Here is a 22,649-nt window from a genome sequence, read left to right as displayed (position 1 = left end):
ATAATGCTGCTCTGCGAGTACTTTACTACCACCTTAGACATACGCACGGTATCGATAAAACACCAGTGCTGCCTTATCTGCCAGGAGATATTCCGCAAGTTGTTGAGAATGACCGTTGCCGCATTTATTGGAACGTGCCATTCGCAACAACGCGGAAAATAGATCACAACAAACCTGATATTGTGCTCTTCGATAAAACCACTCGTGACATTTATGTCATTGAGTTCTCAGCACCTGCTGAGTATAATATAACGGTTAAAGAAGAGCACAAACGCGAGATATATCAGGATCTCCTGTTTGAAATTGGCAAACTTTACCCCGGCTACCGTGTCAAACTTGTCGTCCTCATTGTTGGCGTCCTTGGAGGGATGAAACAGTCGTTTGTGTCTGCTCTAGCTAGAATACCAACTTGTTCAGCGCAAGTTGAGTTTCTGGCATCGCGGATGCAAAAGGCTGTTATTCTCGGGTCCCTCCGTCTCCTAAGGCAACGAAACTTGGCCTGCTGCGCATGCTGATCATCTTGTTGATGAAGCATCGCAGCAGTAACGATTTGGCGCTCAGCTGAGGCCCTCGGTAGAGTCGGACTACCGGGGATAACCCCCTGAGCATTTACTTAAATAATAATAATAATAATAATAACTATAATAATAATAATAATAATAACAATAATAATTATAATAATAATAATTATAATAATAATAATAACTATAATAATAAGCATAATAATAATAATAATTATAATAATAATAATAACCATAATAATAATCGTAATAATAACAATAGTCAAAATAATAATAGTATTTGGGCATGGTTTAAAATAATTTATACTCTTGGATATATTTATTAAGCATAATATTTATTGAATATTTAGTTGTTTACATGATTACATATATAATTTTTATAGAATATTACGATTACATGATTGATTCTAATGTATTGAAATATTTCCACCAATAAAGCCGTTATTTCTACGTTGTCTTTTAATATTCATAAAAGCGTTATAATAATCTTCTACAATTTCATCATTTTTTCGGAACTGCTCGTCAAAGATTGATAAAAATTCAGAGAGTGTAGAATGAGTAGACATATTATGCAAATACATGATACAATATTGGCCGCAAACTTGAGAATTTTCCTGTTGGAGTCGTTGATTGTTATAAGTGAACTGGGTACAGTTTCTTCTGAGCCATCTAATGTGTTCTGGAATGATTGGAGGTAATCCATAGCTATCGAAGTACCATCCCTGGCCGTGTCGATTAATGTAAACGGCAACCCAGTGTTGCCCTGGTTGTTTGTAGCCATCTGTATTAATAACTAGAGCGATCGGCTTCGTCAATACTTTTGGAATCTTGTCCGCGGGGTATACACCTACTGTATGGTCCGGAATGTACTGAAGAGCCTTGAATATCTGTACAGTGTTTATTACATAGAAAACAATTTTGCTGATCATGCGTACTGTCTGTTGTGCATTCTTGAAAAATGTTTTGATCAATAGGTATTTCAATTAAATAGGACCCTCGTTCACCGGCTTTATCACTGTTTATTTTGCCGAGTAACGACTTTTTCAGAATGTAGGCACGTGATAAGGCACACTGGTTATTTCTTAACGTACCCGCTGATACGCGAGTGCTATGCAACATTCATACAAGATCGGCCTGTGGTTGGCTCTCAAAGGATATAGCGCTTTGAATGCTGTCGATATCTATTACAACACGACACAGGAGAGTCTCTAAAAACTTTTTAGATACGGCACCTTTAGTGTACACATTTAAAGCGTTTCTGGTAAACGCTCGTAAATTACTGTATACGTATCTTACAACAGATTCACCATCATACCAATGCACACCGCTTTTTTTTGTGATTCAATTATTTTCTTTTTGCCGTTTTATATTCAATAGTGAAAAATCAAATTCTGAAGACAGTATCCAGTGTCCAATGACGCTTGCTTCCAAACTTAAACAAGCGATCTCTTTAGGTAAAAATTCACAATTATTGTTGAAAAAGCCGTTAATGTCCACTACAACATTCATCATGTTTCTAGACACAACTGCTCAGAAGTAAATTTACTTGGGTCCTAACTTAAAAATTTTCACAGCCGGCCTTTATACTCTTTTTTACTGCTAATTCAGCATTTTAACCGGTAAAATCAACAGATATATGCCTGGAAGCATCTATTTCTATAACACTATCATACTCAGCATATACTATACAGCTGATCGTTGCTTCTAAAGCTTCAGCAAAGCGCGCTTCTATTCTAACGCTACCATGACGTATCAAATTCCAGTGTGAATTACTGTTTGCGGACAAATCGGCTGTCAAATCAAAAGCGAATAAACAATGCCCTTTTGGGTAATCGAAGCGATCTATCGTATTACCATCATTTAGGAAATGCACGCCTGTTCCAGAAAAAACAGTGTGGTAAGCATCTATATATTGACCACCGGCTTAAAAATCTGGTTGTAATGGTTTTGTAGGTATTTGGCGCCCATCGACATAAAGTGATAAATAGTTAATATTGAAATGTTGAAAATTAAAAGGATTCAAACTTTTATCACCGTTAAAGGCTTTGTTATTTACGAATCCGAGAATTACTCTTTTAGGTATTTGACTTAATATCACATTATCAATTGTTTCACCATGAACGCCTGTATGAATTGAAACGGCTTTTACCTCTACACGCGTTATAGGATATTTTGCTGTTGTTTTAGTTAGAGCTCTTGCGTTTGCAAGTAAAAAACTCGGCGAAATTTTAGCTCGTCTCACAACTAAGCTAGCTTCTTGAATATGAAGAGTACAGTTTTGACTATCAGCACCACCCATAAGACAGAACGAATCACGAGATCTTGTTAGACGTAAGCGCATCTCCACACCGTTTATAAGAAACCTTTCCTGGTTATGGACATCGCAATGTAAATGGCCAATAAAACCTAAAGTTTTACCACAAGTCAAGAAAGAACGGCGATTTTTAAGCCCAGCGTTGGCATCGGCTATATCATCGAATTCACCAGGTGTATCTTCAGACCAGCCCACGGTCGATAAGTGTGATTCTTTAGCATCATAACCGTAGTTTAATAACGTCTCTATGTACGCTCTGTACGCATATAAATTATTAGGCGTTGACACGGGCTTTTGATTGAATAATACATCGACTTGATTGAACATGGAGTGCAATAAATTATTTACAGGACCTACTTTTGGTGTCGCTGTTGATGCTGTTGCTGCTGCTGCTGTTGTTGGTGCATTTTGTTTTATAGCTACACGAACACTGAGCATTGTATGAGCAAGATCGATTTATTCATCACCTTGCCCTTGAACAACAAACTCATTTGGTGAATTATCTGTTAATGATGAAATTGGTTTGTAATAAACCCACTGAGAACTTTCAATCGCTGTCTGTGTAGGCGGTAATGAAAACAACTCCAACTCGGATTTTGCGCATTCACATGAATGTATATGTAAAAAAGCCATTATAAACAGTTATTGAAATATATCATACACACTACGATGTTTTGTTTTAATATTCTTGACGTGTTTTTCCGTTTTTTCTTCTGTCCCGCCATCTTCTTCAGGGTTGCTTTCTTGTGAGATTTTTTCTTCTTATTATTTTTTAACTGCGGTTTAGAACCTTTTTTACTACGTTTCTTTTTCACTACACGACCTCTTTTAACTGGTAACAAGTCTATACTGCCGCTATTTAGCAACTGGTTCGGCATATACCCCGATCTTGTCATAAGACTATCAAGTTTTTGCTGAGCTTTGCGTTTTAAGTTATTACCCGATTCACGGACACGTGTTTGAAAAGATTCTTTTATAGGTACGTCATGATTTAAAATATCGTAAGCTATGTTCACACCCGACCGCGCAGCCTCTTTCCCCACAGCTTTGGCACCACTTTTTATAAACGGTAGTACTTTCCTGAGCAGCCCACCAAGAAAACTACCAATACCATGACCTCTTTGATAAGGTGTGCCTATATAAAACTGATGAATACTATCGTAGTCACGGCTACCACACCCGTATTGCATCAGCTCGTAATGCGTCATTATTTTAGGTTAACTAACTCTTCGGAAGTGTAACGTTACTGACGATGTCCCGCTTTCAAATGGTATAGGTTTACCAAATTCGTTTCTTAGATCAATTTCAATCGTTGTAAATTGTGTGCGCGAAACGGGTATATAGCGGGGTGGTGAGAAATTGCTTATTTTTACGCTGCCGTAATTGTAGTGGTCAATATCAAGAGGTACTGGTCTTAGCAGCGGTGTCTGAATGTCACCGGTTATATAATTTTCACAAATATCCGAATATACGTAAATAGTACCTGGTAATGCAGCACTCAGAGTAGCAGGTTTGGTGGCTCTGTATGGTTTATTTTTTTCTACTATTTTTGGCGACGAGTCTTGTGGATTGAACCCTAAAATAACCTGCAGCCGCTCACTAATTTCTAGACCGTGTACTACATCCTCACCTGTACATACTTTATAAGCCGTAATATATCCACTTGAATCGTATTCGAATTTGATATGTTCAGAGAACTCTTTTTGTTTATGAATAGCCTCTAATAGTGCTTCAATAGATTTATACACGCCATAAGGTACATTACCTAAAATTACTTTGGATTCCCAATCTTCGGGAAGTCTTTACTCTGTATGACTTATATAATTAATTATACCTAAATAACTGTCTTCATTATCCTGTGTAATATGAAGAAAAGTCATAGGTGTTTGCATTTCTGTTAAACCAACTTCCCATTCACCAGGTAGTGTTATAGTATGTGATAACCTTGTAACAAATCTTGTAGTTGTGTTTTCAGGAAAATATAGCATACTACTGTTACTAGGTAGAACAACGTAAAAATTATCACGCACATTCGCCATTTTTACTGGACACGGGATAATTCTTCAGTATAAAAAATACCGTCTATCGCCTCGTTATTTAAATCTTTTAATAAATACACTATAGGTTGCCTGGATGCAGAGACAGACGCAATCTTAAAAATTTCTTTTGACCAACCGCTTTCATATCCTTTCACGAATGGTGCTTTCGCTTTACTGATGCGTACCAATTCACCAGCATTATATTTAGGTTGTCGTACAGCTCTTTTAACATACCGTTTTTGTAAATTATGAAATGCCTCCTCAGCATTTTCTTTGTTAACCTCGTATGGAGCCATTTTTATGCCACTATGTATCGCATGATTGTAGCTGTGAACAATTTTTTGTAGAACTTCAACGTATCTCTTTGAACGTGCGTGTGTGAAATACCGCCATAGTCTCTCTTGAAGAGTTCTGTTGGAACGCTCAACAACAGCCGCTTTAACATCAGGGTTTCTAACTGTTCTAAATATTATACTCTGTTTCTTTAAAAGTTCTTGGAATAATCTACCCAAAAATTCTTTACCCCTGTCTGTCTGTAATAATCGTGGTTTACGTGAACCTGCCCGTTTCAAAATTTTTTTAAAACCTTGTACAGCACAAATATTTGATTTATTAATTACCGGTTCTACCCAAACGAACTTACTCAGTACATCAATAACAACCAATAAATAACCAACATTATTATTGTATGATGAAATATTGCGAACGTCAATTAAATCGGCCTCCCACACATCGTCGATTCTTGACACATTATAACATCTTCTTTCAAACCTGTGTCTGTTCATGCGGTGTGTATTGTAAGTTTCTTGTTTTTCCAACCATTTTTGAACACTCCTTTTTTTAAATAATTCCGATGTATGATCCGATTCAATACTCTTTTTTAAAGAATTAACACTACCAATAAAACCAGCAAAATGGGCGGGGTTATAGTAAGTTTTTTCTAATTTTTTAAATATTTGAACTTCACCCATTTTATTTTCTTGCATTGTGAAACACCTTTGCCGTGTTGATTATCCGAGTCTGGTGCGTATTCAGAAGACGTGTCTAAACGTAACTGAGTTTTATTTAATATTGTGTTGTTGATATTATCTTCAATGCTGGAGCTACTTTCTTCCGTAATTTTATTATTAGAGGACTGTCGTAATGAATTCCTTGGGGTTAATGCAGATATATCACGGGAGTGGAATAAATTATGATTTCCTATGTATTCACGAGGTACATGTGTTGTACGAAGAATCCTGGAAAACTGACGTTGACCAATAGCGTGGGTATTTTTCCTGTGTCGCATAGCGTGATTTATAAGATCAATAATATTTGACCCTATTATTGGCTCATTATTGATAGTTACTAAACCATTAGAATCCCATGATATAATATCATCAGGTAGCTTTTGTAACTTCTTTAGCAATAATTTTGCTTTATTTTGAAATATAGACGGCACACTTTCAATAATTGTACTATTAATAGCTGAAAAATCCTTATCACCGGTTTTTTCAATAAGGGGTCTTTTACTATGATGATATAAACTATTTTCACTGATCGGTTCAAATTTGTCAGCGTCTATTAGTCTTAAATACTTTTCTAACACTTGTGAATAAGCAGACCATTTTGCGCGATCGTCTAGATATGTATCAGAGTATAGTATCCGATACATTTTACTATCCAGCCTCGATAGAGTTGTTCCTGTAGTTTGTATACTTTGCTTTTTCGGTGTAGACACATCCGCTAAATTTTCACTCGCACTTGTTACAGTATCGGCGGTAATAACTGTTTTTTCAGGAACCAGTACCATTTTACGTGCATACTCCATTTTAATTAGATATAAGATTGGATAATAAGGTGCCTAGTATAGGTGCTAAAAAAAGTGGTAAAAAACCACCTTTTTGAACAATTATTTTCTTTTTCTGTTGTAGGTTACTGTTAGGTGAAGCTAATTTTCTCAAAACATGTGCGTGACGTTTTAATTTTTGTTTTTCTTGTTGTTTCAAATCAACAGTACCTTGTAAGATGTTTAAAGCACACTCACAAATACACCTTATTAACGCTGTATCGGCTTTACGTGAAACCGCTTGTCTCTGTTCTTTAGGCATAGAGCATATAGCCTGTAATACAACTAATTTTTTTTTCCCGAGAGGTAACTTCTTTGCCATTACGATTCGACTATTGTTTGTAATATTACGGTGTATATTGCTTTAGCCACTTGAATACGGTACGGCTCCAGGTCTAAACTCATCACCGTAACGTGGCCGATATGTGTTTTGCTCTACGGGCGACACTGTACTGAGATCCACGTCTTTTGGCACATTACCACAAGGCACGTTGCGAATAAAACGACAATTTGATTGCCAGCGCCTATGATCGCTCACGGGGTTGTCGGTTTGAAGCCAATGACATATTACTATACCACACTCAAAACATTTAACACTATCACCTTCTCCCGTATAATAGAAACCGGCATTTGCTAGTTTTTCTGGAGATACCGTTGGCTCGGGCCATTGCGAATAACTTTGTATTCTTAACGCTTCTGAACGATAACCAATGCTGTTATACAGAGTAGTTAAAGCCATTATACAAATTATTACTTATTTAGTTTTTTTTAGGAACATATACAATCTGATATTTATCGTCAGGAAAAATACACGTTCGGAAACGAAAATTTTCAGGTGTTGCCTGTTTCAAATCAAATAGAAGATAGCCGTGTGGTTTAACTGTAGCATCATAATATATTTCTTGCAAAAAAAGAGGATTTTCTGGACACACTTGTCGTGCTAAATGTTGTATTTGTGACCGATCTCTAGGATTTTTAGAAATCACTAAATAGTTTGAATTTAATGAAATATCTCTCTGACCACGGCCTTGATGGAATATATTTTGCGTAATAAATATTACACTAATATTCTTATGATGACTACCTTTCGTAAAAAGATCTACAACAGTATTATTTCCGGCTTCACGCATCAGATCATCAATAATAATTAATTTAGCATTATTATCAGAACTATAATCGTTATTATTAGGTAAACCTTCACGAAATTCAATTTTTTCAAAGTTAGGATATTCTTTATATGTTGGTTGCCACTCAGCATAGTAAAATATTATTCTTGAAAATTTAGTATCACTCATTTGTTGTAAGTATTGCATAAATTTTTTTACGAAAACTGTTTTGCCACAACCGGTTGGACCGCAAATAATTGAAGTCCATGGATGTTTCCAGCACGGGTCCATTACACAGATTATGGCAGGGTTGTTGTGGTAGTGATATTTAAAATTTATATGAAGGGTTTTGAGCGCTCTTCGATAATCCAATTACGTAAACTTACAGCTTGATTTAAAGAACAGTTCCAATGTTTAGCTGTACAACACTGCTTTAGAGAATGATGTAGAGAACACTGTGTTTTAGTATTTTTCTTTAAAAAATTAAAGTTTGGACATTCAGCAGCATCCTCTTCTAAATTTATAATTTCTCTTTTTAATATCTGCTCGAGATATTTTGTTTTGATTTGTCCACGTACATAAATAAACCGCGCTTTTTCAGAGTAACCGGTTAAAATAGACGCGATTTTCGAAAAAATAACGGAGCCTTTACACCATTTTATGCCGTGTACATTACGCGTGATAAAATCATTTTTCTGTTTAGCCTCTATTGTTAGTTTATTATACGGAAAAGGTGGTTTTATTACCCAGTGATCCTGTATAACTGTGTCGATACTAACCACGCTAATTTCCTTTACGCAAAAGTTGTCATAATTATCAAATAGTCCTTGAACATCAATAACAATATCCATTACTTTATAAAGTTATTATACTTTTAACTATTGTCTTTATAAATACTGAATAACGAGTAATCATGAAACACAACTGAGTAAAATATTTTTTGATCTAAAAACTTATATAGGTTGAACCATAATTACCAATACAAAGTAAATTATAAAAGTATTTTACTGCTGATGCCACACATTTATTTATTCATAAAGTATACAAAAACTTCAACACATTTTTATTGAAACGGTGGGTTGCCGTTCAAAACTGTACGAGATGGTGGAACAGCCTTTTCGTGGGTTACCCTAGTTAACTCAGACCCATGAGACTCTTATTTTATATTCTTTTTAGGAATATACCTGAACTGGCCTTACAAATCTAAACTAACACTAGTACTTAGCCTAGATCGTAGTTCGGTGAGATGGTGATGTCCCTGATGACCTTGGACTGACTGGACCTGATGAATATGTGATTATAACACCTTAACACTAAAGGTGGGCAGGATAGCAGGTGAATTCACTCAAACACTGGTATCAATCGTTAATTAAGATTTTATTAAGGGAAAAGCTTAATTAACGCCACTTCATACACACTTATCGGTATATTTAATTAATAACCGTAATTAATAACGGGAGTTTACGCAATTTAACTAAGTGTAAATTGGATCAATCTGAGATAAAGTTAAACTAAATGTTAACTTTATGACTGATTAACTAAATGTAATACAGTACTGCTGGATTGACTGATAAGAACACGCTAGAATATTACAAGGATTCTAGGTGTCCAAACCTTTAAAACTCATTTTGATTGATTGCGCTCCGTTTATATAGTCGTGCCGACGCACTGTCCCACGTGACATTATCTGGGGTCACATGATGGCGGAGGCGCACGAGGCACCTTCGTAACATTATATACGTTTATTTATAAAATATACAAAACTAATACATTTTCATATACATATACATACATAATACTTAATATAGAAATAATATATCGAATTTCAAGCAGACTATATATATTTATAATTATTTTATCATATTGCTTATAACGTTAAATAACCGAATGGTAAAGACCGATGTTCATTAGTAAGCCTACGCTTTTTATATTGCAGCTTTGTTGTCTTTGATTCTTTACGCGTTACTACATCATAAAAAAGCGTACGTCTTATAGTGTCAAACTTAACTATAATAGGTTCAGTATTATCACCTAATATAAAAGACCTGATTGTATTATAATTGATTTTTTGACTGTTTTCAAAATTTAACGTTATCCCTTTAACTTTGAACACCTCGCTAGTACTGTCATCTGTTTTACGGACAATGGAGGCATAAAATTTAGGACCGCCTGTTACGAATGATGATATATAACTACCAGATCCATAAGATTCTAGCTCATCGGTTAAATCGCCTAAGAATTTACCTGTTGGGGGTTCGTATTGATTATCTTTAGAAATGGAAATACAAGAATCTGTATCGCAATATAATACACGTTCACCCAAGTTTTCTAAATAACTATATAACTTTAGGCGAGCTTGGGCTGTTGTATACGCAGCTATAACAACATTCGTTGTAGGTGAAGCTGTTACACTATCCGCGCAATTTATATAATTTAGATATATTGTTTTATCATTTACCGGTAGAAACCCCGTGATTTCAATCTGACTATCTGTTAACATCTCCATTAATCGAGCTCTAGTGGTGATAATTTCAGTTTGTGGTAAATTTTCCCGTTGTCCAAATTTTCCCCATAATGAATTCAAACTCAATTTAGCTACAGCTCGTAAGCCCTCATTTTTCGTAATTTGTTCTATGTCTAGTTTTACACCTTCAGCTTTTTCATATTCAGCAATATAAGCATCTTTTTCTTGCTCAGTAATACAATCTTTAGGGTACCCGCTTGATTCTATTTTAATTTTCAAAAACATATTTATATCATCAGCAAATAAACCCTCTGACCCATTTTCTGGATTATGTTGTGCTATTTCATACTGCCATATCTCATGTACTTTAATGATAATATATCCTTCACTTATTGCTTTACGTATTTCATCAACTACCCATGTGCCTGTAAACGCTCTAAGGCTATCCTCATCGTGATCACAATCATGTTGATTTAAAGATAAAGCGCATGTATAACACAAGGCAAAGATAAGCCTATTATGAAGTTTACATGGTAATACGGGATGATAAAGGTCGCGTGGAGCCAAAATTGTGCATTTTACAAGACCCTCGATATCAGATAGATCCTTATTCTCTTTAATAAGTTGCAAGCATTCATCACCCGTAAAAATTTTAGGGTGACCTATAGGAAATTTACCTGTCTTACAAATATACGGATAAAGTGAGCAAACATCAACATATTTTATTTTTTCTCCTTCTTCGGCATCGTATAACTGTATAAAATTTTCAGTGCGACCCCCGAAAAAAGCATCGCGAGGATTCAAAGGGTGTTTATCAAGCAAAGGGTGTGATCGTAAAAAGCTAGCTTTTTCTGGATCTCTCAACAAAAGTTTATCATATTCACACTCCCATATTTCTATTAATTTATAACCTAAACGACGGATTTTTTCGGAAGTTGCTAAAGTATTCTCGTATCGCTCATCCATAGTATCTCCTTTACCTAATTCTTTATCACGATTCACCCGATAACACGATAAACATCCATGCCAAAAACATCCATGAAACTGTAAGACGACGCGTTCATTAGTTTTACTATCTACATAATAACCGTCAACCGCTATACCCCCTTCTAAACGATATTCTTCGGAACGTGCGGCATTGATAATTTGACAACCTAGTTCGTATTCTTTTAATATCAACCATGAAATAGCTTTAATAGATTGTGTTGACCGCCACCTATAACACCCATTAGGTGGTAAAATAGCTATCGTATCAGGCTTAAGAAAATTTCGTCTAAATATTTTTGAAACTGTTGATGCTATTGTGGTGCACTCAGCAAACGGGCAAACATTACCGCATTTTATAAACGATTCCCGAAACGACATACAAGCTCGGCGTAAAACCGTAACGTCTGCTTGGCAATAAAACTTGAACTCTTGTTGGAAATTGAAAATATAATTTGCTTGTTTTTTTTTCATTATACCATGTCACGAAACAATCACGCTCGGTGTTGGGCATTGTATCCGGTGCATAATATTTTATATCAGGCATAGGGCCTATATAATTTACATTTTCAGGTGTATTAAAAAAGTGTGGAAAAAACCCTTTTTTTATTTCTCCAGCAAATCCGAAAGTTTTAGGTAAGTTACGTAAGGGCATGTGCAAATAATTTAAGCTATCTAAAAATATAGTATTCCCCAGAGTCATCACGATAATTTTAGTACCGTTTAGTATCAATTTAGGTAAACGAGCTTTGTTACGTTCTAACATACACCGTAAAATAAACTGTCCGTCGAAGCTACCAGCATTGTGTGCAATACAAATTACTTTTGTAAAACCGTTATAAGTTTGTAATGATAACTTAATAAGTTCTTCAACAGGATTTTTATCAAAAAGGAATTCACGTTGACCACAAAAATTGCAAATATCTGAAACATCTTTATCATCACAACAATAAGAACATGTTTTTTTGTACGACACATAAATTAGGAATGTGAAGATATGTATCACGAGAGCCTTTAACGCGGGTATGCTGCTGTGTCTCAAAATCATAAAATAAAAATACAACTTTTGGTAACTTTTTTACCATTAATGGTGACATATAACAATAGTGATAAATAGGTCTTTTACTGTTACATACTCTACAAAATACGATATTACATTCGTGCGGATTTGCACTGCCCAAACGTGTTAGACGGCAGCATACAGTACAGATTTTTACTGTTTCACAGACGCTGGTATCTTTACTTTTCCCTCGTAAATTACTAGAACCCTTAACAAGGTGGTTTTCAAAACATTTGTTATTTGAAAACTACCTATTGCATAATGTACAAATGCGTTTACATACATAATTACAAACAGGTATTTGTTTACAACGAGGGCATCTTTTAGAACATCTATGTTCTGAACCCCTTGTATAACCTATATTACATAAATTACAAAACATTTTACTACCTATAGCCCCTGTTAAATTTACAATTGGTTGAAAATGTTGTGAATCTTCGTAGTATTATATATATATAACATGTTGTATACAGCCAAAAGTTAATTGAACAGTTTCGCGCCCGTCAAATATAGGTTTGTTACCTTTACCTAGAGTTAAAAATTCATAAATTACAATAGCTATACCCAACCGCTCAAAATATTTTTGAAAAGTAAAGACGTGTTCGATACCACAACCCTTACTAGAAATTTTAACACCCGCTTTATGAACCAAAGACAACGCTTCCTTTTTTTGTAGGGTACATCTATTATCGGTGATTGATTTCCATTTCCGATGTAACGTACCTGTACGTATTTCACCTCTTTCAACGTAGGCCCGACCAACTACTAATGACCGCGGTGAACATAAATTGTCGTTATTATTGATAGGAATTATAGATTTTTTGTAAATATATTGATGCGTTAAAAGTTTTCGACCTGTGTCTTCAATACCATCTACAGTAGAGACTGTAATGACTAATTGATCGTCTGTTGTGATAGTACCGGCACTTTGTGCTACGTTACTTAGTAATAAGCCTAGATCGTCAGGCGTATATGCGTTAGCTTGCTTAAAACGAGACCATACGGGTCCTGACGTGAATTTATCGCTGTTGATTGTAAACCCCACATAATCATGACCTCTATATTTCGAAGTAATGTGCGTTATAATGTCTCTCAAACCACCTTCAAGCCATTGAACTTTATTGGTATTTGTAGATGGTTATAAGATACGAATAACGCTCTCCACCCCTTTTGCGGCGAATTTTTTAAAATGTTTAGAGTGTTCTTTTTCAATAATAAAACGCTGGCCGGGTGGCTCAACACTCCAAAAATTATTCTCTTCAGAACGTTGTGAGAGTGCTTGTTGATTAGCTGCTTGGATATTCAAACGTGCCCTTCTTGTTAAAACACCGCCTCGTTGATCGCCTGTAAAAATATTATAAATACATCTTTAACTATAAAAATCAAACTACCTGTTTGGCTTACTTGTTTTAAAATTTATTCTTCTACATGATTGGCGTTAAGGTATGCGTTAACAAAATCTACGGAAAAAATAGATATTGGTCTAATGAAATAGGGTATCAGTTTAAAAATTTAATTTACCTGTTAAGGATTGAGGTTCACTATTCTCCGTTTCAGAATCAGAAGAGACATCCATACGGGTTGAGGCTATAAAAATTTGTTGTAAAATAATTTAAATCATTCGGGCATGTTAAAATACCATTCTAACGCACCTCTATGTTGAAAGAAGAAGGAGCAGTACCCGATGCAGCAGTAGACGATTCAGCAGCTTTTGCATCGTCATCATCATTATTTATGGTGTTGTTATCATTATTAGAAAGAGCAGCTAAAACATCTTCTTTACAATGTTGGTCTATAATATAAAGATAAACATTCAGCACAATAGTTTTTAAAACAGCTAAACTAATTATTAAAATTTGTGATATTCAAATGTATAGCCGTACACACCATAAGTAAAACCGTGGTGGCTTCTTTAAACGACGAAAACAACATTTTCCTACCTACAAGAACAGCCAAAATTTTGATGGAAAATCCAGAGCAGATTGAGTTAATGAACACCGCTGCTATGGCCAATAAACTATACATATTCTACATTGGTACGCAATATTGTAAATTTGAATTTATATCAAAAGAATCTTTTTAAATAATATTATCGCGTAATATTATACTGTAGTAGTTGCTGTAATAATTATTATTTATTAGTTAATAAATAATAAACATGTTAAAATATGTTTCATAAGTTATTTAAAAATACCCTGAATTCGTTATTATTATTATTATTATTATTATGATTATTATTATTATTATTATTATTATTATTATTATTATTATTATTATTATTATTATTTCTTTTTAAGTTAAATGCTCAGGGGGTTATCCCCGGTAGTCCGACTCTACCGAGGGCCTCACCTGAGCGCCAAATCGTTACTGCTGCGATGCTTCATCAACAAGATGATCAGCATGCGCAGCAGGCCAAGTTTCGTTGCCTAAGTAGCCGGAGGGATCCAAGAATTACAGCCTTTTGCATCCTCGATGCCAGAAGCTCAACTTGCGCTGAACAAGTTGGTATTCTAGCCAATGCAGATACAAAAGACTGTTTCATCCCTCCAAGGACGCCAACAATGAGGACGACAAGTTTGACACGGTAGCCGGGGTAAAGTTTGCCAATTTCAAACAGGAGATCCTGATATATCTCGTGTTTGTGCTCTTCTTTAACCGTTATGTTATACTCAGCAGATGCTGAGAACTCGATGACATAAATGTCACGAGTGGTTTTATCGAAGAGCACAATATCTGGTTTGTTGTAATCTATTTTCCGAGTTGTTGCGAATGGCACGTTCCAATAAATACGGCAACGGTCATACTCAACAACTTGCGGAATATCTCCTGGCAGATAAGGCAGCATTGGTGTTTTATCGATACCGTGCGTATGTCTAAGGTGGTAGTAAAGTACTCGCAGAGCAGCATTGTGACGCTGGATGTATGCACCTTTTGCCAGCACAGGACATGCTGACAAGAGATGCATAAGCGTCTCTAGATGTTGCTTACATACCCTACACGATGTGTCGGGTAGCTGCATCTGGAGTACTTTCGCACAGTATTCGAGGGTATTGATTACACCATCTTGGCAGGCAAAAATATATCCTTCGGTCTCGGACATCAGGCCAGCTGACTTGAGGAAGGAAAACGTCAGCTGGGTGGACAAGCCATGATCACGCACGTGTTTAAAGAACACGCTGTGCATGGACTTGTCCATGTGTGTACTGAGCAGTTTTTGCTGCTCAGCATTCCTGACGACACTCTTAAATTCCTCCTTAGGGAGTTCAATAAAAGGGTTTACTCTTCCGAGACCGAGGGATTTTGCCGCGTACTTTGCTGCCTTATTATTATTATTATTATTATTATTATTATTATTACTATTGTTATTATTATTGCTTAAATTTAAATTTAAATCTGGGGGGCACGGGCACAGCTATCTCCCACCGCCGCGTGATATCCCCCTCCACTTTGGAGTGGGGTCCGCTATAGTGGCAATACTACTACTGAAGATATCTTTTTTTTTGTTCCCCATCAAAAATCTTGTTCTACATGTAAAAATAAAAATTCAGTGAAATTTTGAGCTCTTAATAACATTTTTAAGAACTGGAACAACGTCGTTGAAGTTTTCTCATGCTAAAAGCATGTAAATTTTGATTCTTTTCTTTTTATCGAATAAAACTCAGCCCCATATTCACGTATCCTATCGGTTCAAAGTTTTCTTGGAAGAGAATTGTATGCTCTTTGAAAAAGCCTGTCTGTGCTTAGCAGGATTTTCAACTACAGCCCTCGTGGAAGCCTTGAAAGTCTAATTTCCTACGAAATTAGTGGTTTTTTGTTGTTAACTTGTAAACAGTCGACTTTAGGAAAAAAAAGTACAAAAATTTTTTGTAGGAAATTTAGTCTTCTACAAAAAAGTTCTCATAAGTCAAATCTCTAAAATCAATATTTAAAAAGATATATGAACTTCAACTGAGTAAAATTCGAAATGTTAGCTAAATGTCAATGTTCAATACTATAAAATATATTCAGTTATTAACTTATGGTAAGTATCAATTAATATATATTTATTCAACTCATGCGCGCTATTCACGTTTTATCATGCCTCAAATGCGAACCCTAAATGGCCGTTTACCGTCTGGTGAAAAATTATTTGTCAAAACGCAATAAAGATGTCTACTACCCGGCCATTGTGACGCATTGAAAATAAACGTAACTATCTTTCAAGCTCTTACTGAATATGGGGTAATTACAATTCCCTGTTGTTACCCATTGAGTAGCCAAGGTTGTGATGCCGAATGTTTTTGTTTTCACCATGTCACTAAACAGCTATTAAGACTTCGCTTTTTAGGCGATTAATAAAACATGAATAGCGCATATGAGTTAAATAAAACTATGGGCGCAACATGTAGGGTAAGTCATAATCCGTCACCCGCGATAAGCTTAGCGCTGACACATTATGAATCACTTACCCTACTAGTTACGCCAATAACTATTATATAAAATATAAAATGCCCGTAATTATTCATCGAAATTGTTCTTAAGTACCAATCTCATTTGCAATTCTTTTCAAAAATTAAATGATTAAAACACAGGTTTGAAGAATCTCGTTCGAATTTTCAATGTCCTTGGGACCTAACAGATGGATAATGTTTAAAAAAACATGGATTATGTAATGGTTTTGAATTATAAAACCGTTAATCCTGAGATTTAGCTAAAATTTCGAATTTTACTTAGTTAAAGTTCATATATCTTTTTAAATATTGATTTTAGACATTTGACTAATGTAAACTCTTTTGTAAAAGACTAAATTTCCTACAAAAAATGTATGTATTTTTTTTCCCCAAAGTCGACCGTTTACAAGTTAACAACAAAAAACCACTAATTTTGTAGGAAATTAGACTTTTAAGGCTTCCACGAGGACTGTAGTTGAAGGTACTGCTAAGCACATAGAGGCTATTTCTAAGAGCATACAATTCTCTTCCAAGAAAACTTTGAACCGATAAGATACGTGAATATGGGGCTGAGTTTTATTCGATAAAAAGAAAAGAATCAAAATTTACATGCTTTTAGCATGAGAAAACTTCAACGACGTTGTTCCAGTTTCGAAAATTGTTATTAAGAGCTCAAAACTTCACTGAATTTTTATTTTTACATGTAGAACAAGATTTTTGATGGGGAACGAAAAAAAAAAAATCTCCGTTTTAAACGGAGCACCCTAATATATATCTAATATATATATATATATATATATATATATATATATATATATATATATATATATATATTAGGGTGGAGCAAAAAAACCGACTATTTTTTTTTTTTTCGACCTCGCATGAAAATTTGTTGGTTTACGATGTTTTAAGAAGCCTCTCCAAAAATCAGCTCGAAAAAAAATTTTCAAGAGGTCGCTCACGAATTTTAAAAATATCAAAAATAATCGAAATTAGGATTTTTATTTCTAAATTTTTTTCTTTCTCGTGGCAGCAATAGTTTATATTTGTGAAATCATGACTACGCTGAGAATTGTAGCCCAAAATTTGAATATTTAAACCTCGCTCAAGAATTTTGAATGTTTCCGAGTGCTGTCTTTTGGACGTTTTTGAGCGACCCTTAAATATTTATGTGACGGGTGAGCTGACGCCCATCCGTCTAATACTAATTAACAAATAATAGATAGATATATTTTAGTTCAAAAAGCAATACATTTTATAGTAGTTTCATTAGGCGCTACACAGCTGCACATAAATATCGCATTACATTAGTTGTATTAAGTCTTACTTTTATAAAGACAATGCGATGAGCAGACGTTTCGCGTGGTCAGCAGTTTTGACTGTGGGAAGAAAAGAGTTCCGTTGGAGACTGCGAAGGGATATTTTCTTATGCAGCACGAAAAGAGTTCTCATGGGAAACGGCGGAGTGATATTTTGGAAGCAGAGGATGCAATTGCAGAAGAAGAGTTAGTTACCATATTTAAGCTGATTCGAATAGTCGTCTGCTCGCGCATAATTATTATATCTCTCTTATTTTACCGCTTTAATTACAGATCACTATAAGAATACGTTAATGCCGCTATTGTTGAATGGAAATATTGTATTAGTATCCGATTCATTTATGCTATTTTAGATTTGTAAAAGAGACTCTCAGGGCCTTTTCTGGGTACTCCCATATTTTGGGGACGCCCAATATACAAATATCCATTAAATTAACATATAGTCATTCCTTCACTGAGCGACCCACACCCTTTATAACATCCTATTAAATTTCTAGAGACGCTGAGCTAGGCACGGTAAGATCGGTTACGCAGTAAGAACATTAAGGTGTAAGCTCACACGTAACAATTTATCATAAAGCTTCTCGATTTTTTCACCATCAATTTGCATGACAATGAATGAAAATATAACCCGAGAAATAGAAATATCAAGTTTTTTACATACTTTTTTATTTTTTAATTCAATTTGTAGGTTTTTTCGCTTATTCAAAACTTACCAAATTTTATTGTTTAAGACTGTCCTGTATATTTTTAGTTATGCAAAAGTTATATTTAAGTGAAATGACAATAATTGAGTTATAAAAAAATATAAAAACTAATTCAAACTATTAGTTACATATCATAGTTAGTTATCAGTTAATATTCAAAATTCTTGAGCGCCGTTCAAACATTTAAATTTTGGGCTGAAATTTCCAGCATAGTCATGATTTTACAAATATAAACTATTGCTGCCACGAGAAAGAAAAAAATTTAGCAATAAAAATCCGAATTTCCATCATTTTTGATATTTTCAAAATTCGTGAGCGACCTCTTGAAAATTTTTTATCGAGCTGATTTTTGGTGAGGGTTCTCAAAACATCGTAAACCAACAAATTTTCATGCGAGATCGAAAAAAAAAAAATAGTCGGTTTTTTTGCGCCACCCTAATATATATATATATATGTAATAGAACCAAGTTTTGAGGACACGACTGTGCCTAGAATTCTTATTGAATCCAAATGATGTTTTTCATACTTATTCTATGGGTGATTATCACGGTTAATTTCGAAGATGGGCTAAATCGTTCAATTAGTTTAGAAGTTATGGCAGTTTGACATTTCCACGATTTTTCGAAAAAATCAGTTTTTATCCACTTTCAAATTCTTATAATTTTGAAACTAATATTCATACACAATTTCCGTAAAAAGTATCTGGAAGCTTATCTAATTACTAGGGCCGAGAATTTGGTTTTTTTAAAAGGGAGAGACAGGAGATACGCGTAGCCAAGTTTTTTGATTGGTCGTGATATATGGACGGATTTTTGCAATAACGTCTTAACTTATAAGGTTAGTTAAGACGTTATTGGAAAAATCCGTCCATATAAGATGTTTTTTTGTTTCTCGCAATCAAGTGAATACAGGAAATTAAAAAAAAATAAAAACAGGATTGCCAATTCTACCTGTAAATATATATTTACAAAAGAAAAAAAAACAAGTTAGCCTACAATTGTAAAGCTGCTTGTAAGCAAATACAGGTCTGTACTACTCAAATGAATGAAGAGTGGAATTTAAAGCACAGTGTTGTAACTAAAATGTTTAATTAATTTAACGTAAACAGTGAACATGCTGGCAATCTCGCTGACAGTCTCGCAAGAGAACACACTGACGGTATCGCTAGTGATCGCGCTGACGGTCTTGCTGGAAGTCGTGCTGACAGTCTCGCTGGTCTTCTTGCTGGAGATCGTGCTGATGGTATTGCTACCAGTCTCGCTGGTAATTTTGCGGGTGATCGCGCTGACAGTCTTGCCGGAGATCTCGCTGGTCGTCTTGCTCGAGGTCGCGCTGAGGGTCGTGCTGATAATATTGCAGGAGGTTTTGATGGAAGTGTTGCTGACGGTCTTTTTGAATGTTTTGTTGACGATCTTGTTGAAAGTCTTGCCGATGGTCTCGCTGGTCGTCTTGCTAGAGTTCACGCTGATGGTCTTAATGATAGTTTTGCAGGAGGTCTTACTGGAAGTTTTGCTGAAGGTCTTGCTGGTCTTCTTACTGGAGATCGTGCTGATGGTTTTACTGATAATTTCGCAGAAGGTCTTACTGAAAGTTTTGCTGACGGTCTTGCTGGAAGTCTTGCTGACGGTCTCACTGGTCTTCTTGCTGGAGATCACGCTGACGGTATTGCTGGAAGTCTTGCTGACGGTCCCGCTGGTCTTCTTGCTGGTGATCACGCTGACGGTCTTGCCGGAGATCTCGCTGGTCATCTTGCTGGAGTTCACGTTGATGGTCGTGATAATAGTTTTACAGAAGGTCTTGCTGGAAGCTTTGCTGACGGTCTTGTTGAAAGTCTTGCTGACGGTCTCGCTGGTCGTCTTGCTGGAGTTCACGCTGATGGTCTTAATGATAGTTTTGCAGGAGGTCTTACTGGAAGTTTTGCTGACGGTCTCACTGGAGATCTCGCTTTTCGTCTTGCTGGAGATCGCGCTGATAGTATCGCTGGTCGTCTTGCTTGAGATCGTGCTGAGGGTATTGATGATAATTTTTTAGAAGGTCTTACTGGAAGTCTCGGTGTTTTTGCTGGCGATTGCGCTGATGGTCTTGCTGGTGATATCGCGTTGAAGGAAAATTCTGAGTGGGAATTCCATTAATTGATGCAATGAATTTCTTCTGAAATAAAACAAGTTTATTCCACCAATGTTGTAATATTGTTATTAATTTTCATGCACTAGTGCGATAATATCATCAAACTAGATTTTATTCCGGTTATTTAGAAGAAAACACAATGGAGGATGCTACGCTGGTTAATCTGAGAATTCCACTTGGTTAAAGTAGACGACTACAAACTTTTCTAAATTTTCAGCTGTTAAGAATTGACGGTTCGAATGCAGGATAATTTTCAAACTAGAAAAAGATCGCTCGACCTCGCAGAATGTCGATGGCGCGTATCTCATACATTGGACGTCGGCATTAGTCTACACATGTGGAATATTTTGATTGAGTTCTCCGTGTAAACGTCGACAAATTCTTAATAAATCAATCGAAAATCCTGTGTTGTTAAAGAAAACATTTTGAATTTTCAGTTTGATGTTTGCAGGAATGGCTCGATTTTGATGGATAGTTGACGTGACATCAGTGAAAATACGAGCAGATTCACGGAGAGACATTCCTAGTCCTTCCAATCGTGTAATTGCAGCGGAAATGAGACAATAATGCTCTTGAATAAAATTGAATTCACGTTGAAGGTTAGGAGATGCCCACAATCGTTTAGCGTTAATGACAGCAGCATCAGGATCAAGTAGCTCAATTACAAATTGGACTCTTTCGAAGTTGTCGCTGTAATACGATGCTGCTTTAAGCCACTCTTCCCACCGAGTAACGATAGGGTTGGGAGGTAAAGGGATATTTAAAGCAAATTGCTGAAATAACCGTTTTCTTCTCGGCGACTTGTAAAAACCGCTTTCGTTTCAGAAATTACGTTATTAGATAGTCCATAGGTCCCACGGGTCTCTTCAGCAACACGATGTAATCCATGAGCCATGGCGAGTGGACCAACCCCCGCCATTTTGTGTCTTAAAACATCATGGCGGCCACGAAAAACTCGCAGATTAGAGATCACTAGGTGATGGATGAGGGCAGGTGATTATAATGGCGTGTCTGAAATCTTGGTGATTATATTCCTAAGTGGAGGAAGCCTGTATGGGTTGGGGAAGAACTTGCTCCCCACCACTCCTATGCAAGCAGTTCACCAGAGCTGAAGTCTGGTACCATGGGGGATCCATTCCAAGCCCCACTTCGACCAGAGTCTCTCTATTTCCTGAGATGGGAAGAGTGTTTGGGTCCAAATGAGGTCGGTCTCGTGGTGGTTTTTGGTGAGACACCCACATGCAATGCATGCCTAATGGGTAAGTTAATGTGAGCTTATGTTCATATTTCGCTTTTATAATATATGGTGATGTTGATTATATAAATAGGGACCACACGCAACGCGAGTATGCCCAAAAGGGCGAGGTATCGGCTTCCGTGGAGGAGGTGGACTTAGGTCCCGTTACATTATTTTTTTTTAATCCATGAGCCAAGCATGTTACATAAACAAGCTTCACATGATTATAATTTCCTTTAAGTAACCTCCCTGCAGCCTTCATGTATGGTGCTGCGTCTGAAACAAATAATGGGACTTTTTCCCTCCTGATCCCATGAGGCTAAAGCTTTATCAAAGCAGACTCTGTGAATTCAGCAATTCTCTGAGCATTCGCTTGAGGAATCTGAGTGCAATGAATAATTCTTGGTATGCCTGGTGTATCATCAATAGGTGGCGCAACAATAGCTGTGGTGATCAATCTGCCTAATGGATCTGTTGTCTCGTCAACAGATAAATAAATGGGATGGTCGCCTA

The 22,649-nt window shown here is 35.9% G+C and overlaps 4 protein-coding genes across 4 annotated transcripts; 1 reads left to right on the top strand and 3 right to left on the bottom strand.

Moving 5' to 3' along the window:
• Positions 1-2,133: 2,133 nt before the first annotated feature.
• Positions 2,134-3,273, bottom strand: LOC130676328 (uncharacterized protein F54H12.2-like). Its single transcript, XM_057482481.1, has 2 exons — positions 2,547-3,273; positions 2,134-2,312 (listed from the first exon to the last, which is right to left on the bottom strand). Exons 1-2 carry the CDS (start codon positions 3,271-3,273, stop codon positions 2,134-2,136), a joined length of 906 nt encoding a protein of 301 aa, XP_057338464.1.
• A 3,793-nt stretch (positions 3,274-7,066) lies between these two features.
• LOC130676327 (E3 ubiquitin-protein ligase XIAP-like) lies at positions 7,067-7,441 on the bottom strand. The gene has a single exon (XM_057482480.1). The coding sequence runs from the start codon at positions 7,439-7,441 to the stop codon at positions 7,067-7,069; it is 375 nt and encodes a 124-aa protein (XP_057338463.1).
• Positions 7,442-9,675: 2,234 nt separating this feature from the next.
• Positions 9,676-11,730, bottom strand: LOC130676325 (uncharacterized). Its single transcript, XM_057482479.1, has one exon. It carries the CDS (start codon positions 11,728-11,730, stop codon positions 9,676-9,678), a length of 2,055 nt encoding a protein of 684 aa, XP_057338462.1.
• A 4,802-nt stretch (positions 11,731-16,532) lies between these two features.
• Positions 16,533-20,769, top strand: LOC130676324 (circumsporozoite protein-like). Its single transcript, XM_057482478.1, has 2 exons — positions 16,533-16,537; positions 19,881-20,769. The coding sequence occupies exons 1-2, from the start codon at positions 16,533-16,535 to the stop codon at positions 20,767-20,769; spliced, it is 894 nt and encodes a 297-aa protein (XP_057338461.1).
• The last annotated feature ends 1,880 nt before the right edge of the window (positions 20,770-22,649 follow it).

This window comes from Microplitis mediator, chromosome 10, assembly GCF_029852145.1.
Source record: "Microplitis mediator isolate UGA2020A chromosome 10, iyMicMedi2.1, whole genome shotgun sequence".
Classification (NCBI taxonomy): Eukaryota; Metazoa; Arthropoda; class Insecta; order Hymenoptera; family Braconidae; genus Microplitis; species Microplitis mediator.
The sequence above is the reverse complement of the archived record's forward strand: the minus strand, read 5'-3'. Positions and strand labels throughout refer to the sequence as shown.

Coding starts and splice junctions, on each gene's coding strand:
- LOC130676325 (XM_057482479.1), bottom strand. CDS start 11,730: ATGAAAAAAAAACAAGCAAATTATATTTTCAATTTCCAACAAGAGTTC.
- LOC130676327 (XM_057482480.1), bottom strand. CDS start 7,441: ATGGCTTTAACTACTCTGTATAACAGCATTGGTTATCGTTCAGAAGCG.
- LOC130676328 (XM_057482481.1), bottom strand. CDS start 3,273: ATGCTCAGTGTTCGTGTAGCTATAAAACAAAATGCACCAACAACAGCA. Junction 2,313..2,546: donor AGCCTTTAACGGTGATAAAA/GTTTGAATCCTT, acceptor TTGATTTGACAG/CCGATTTGTCCGCAAACAGT.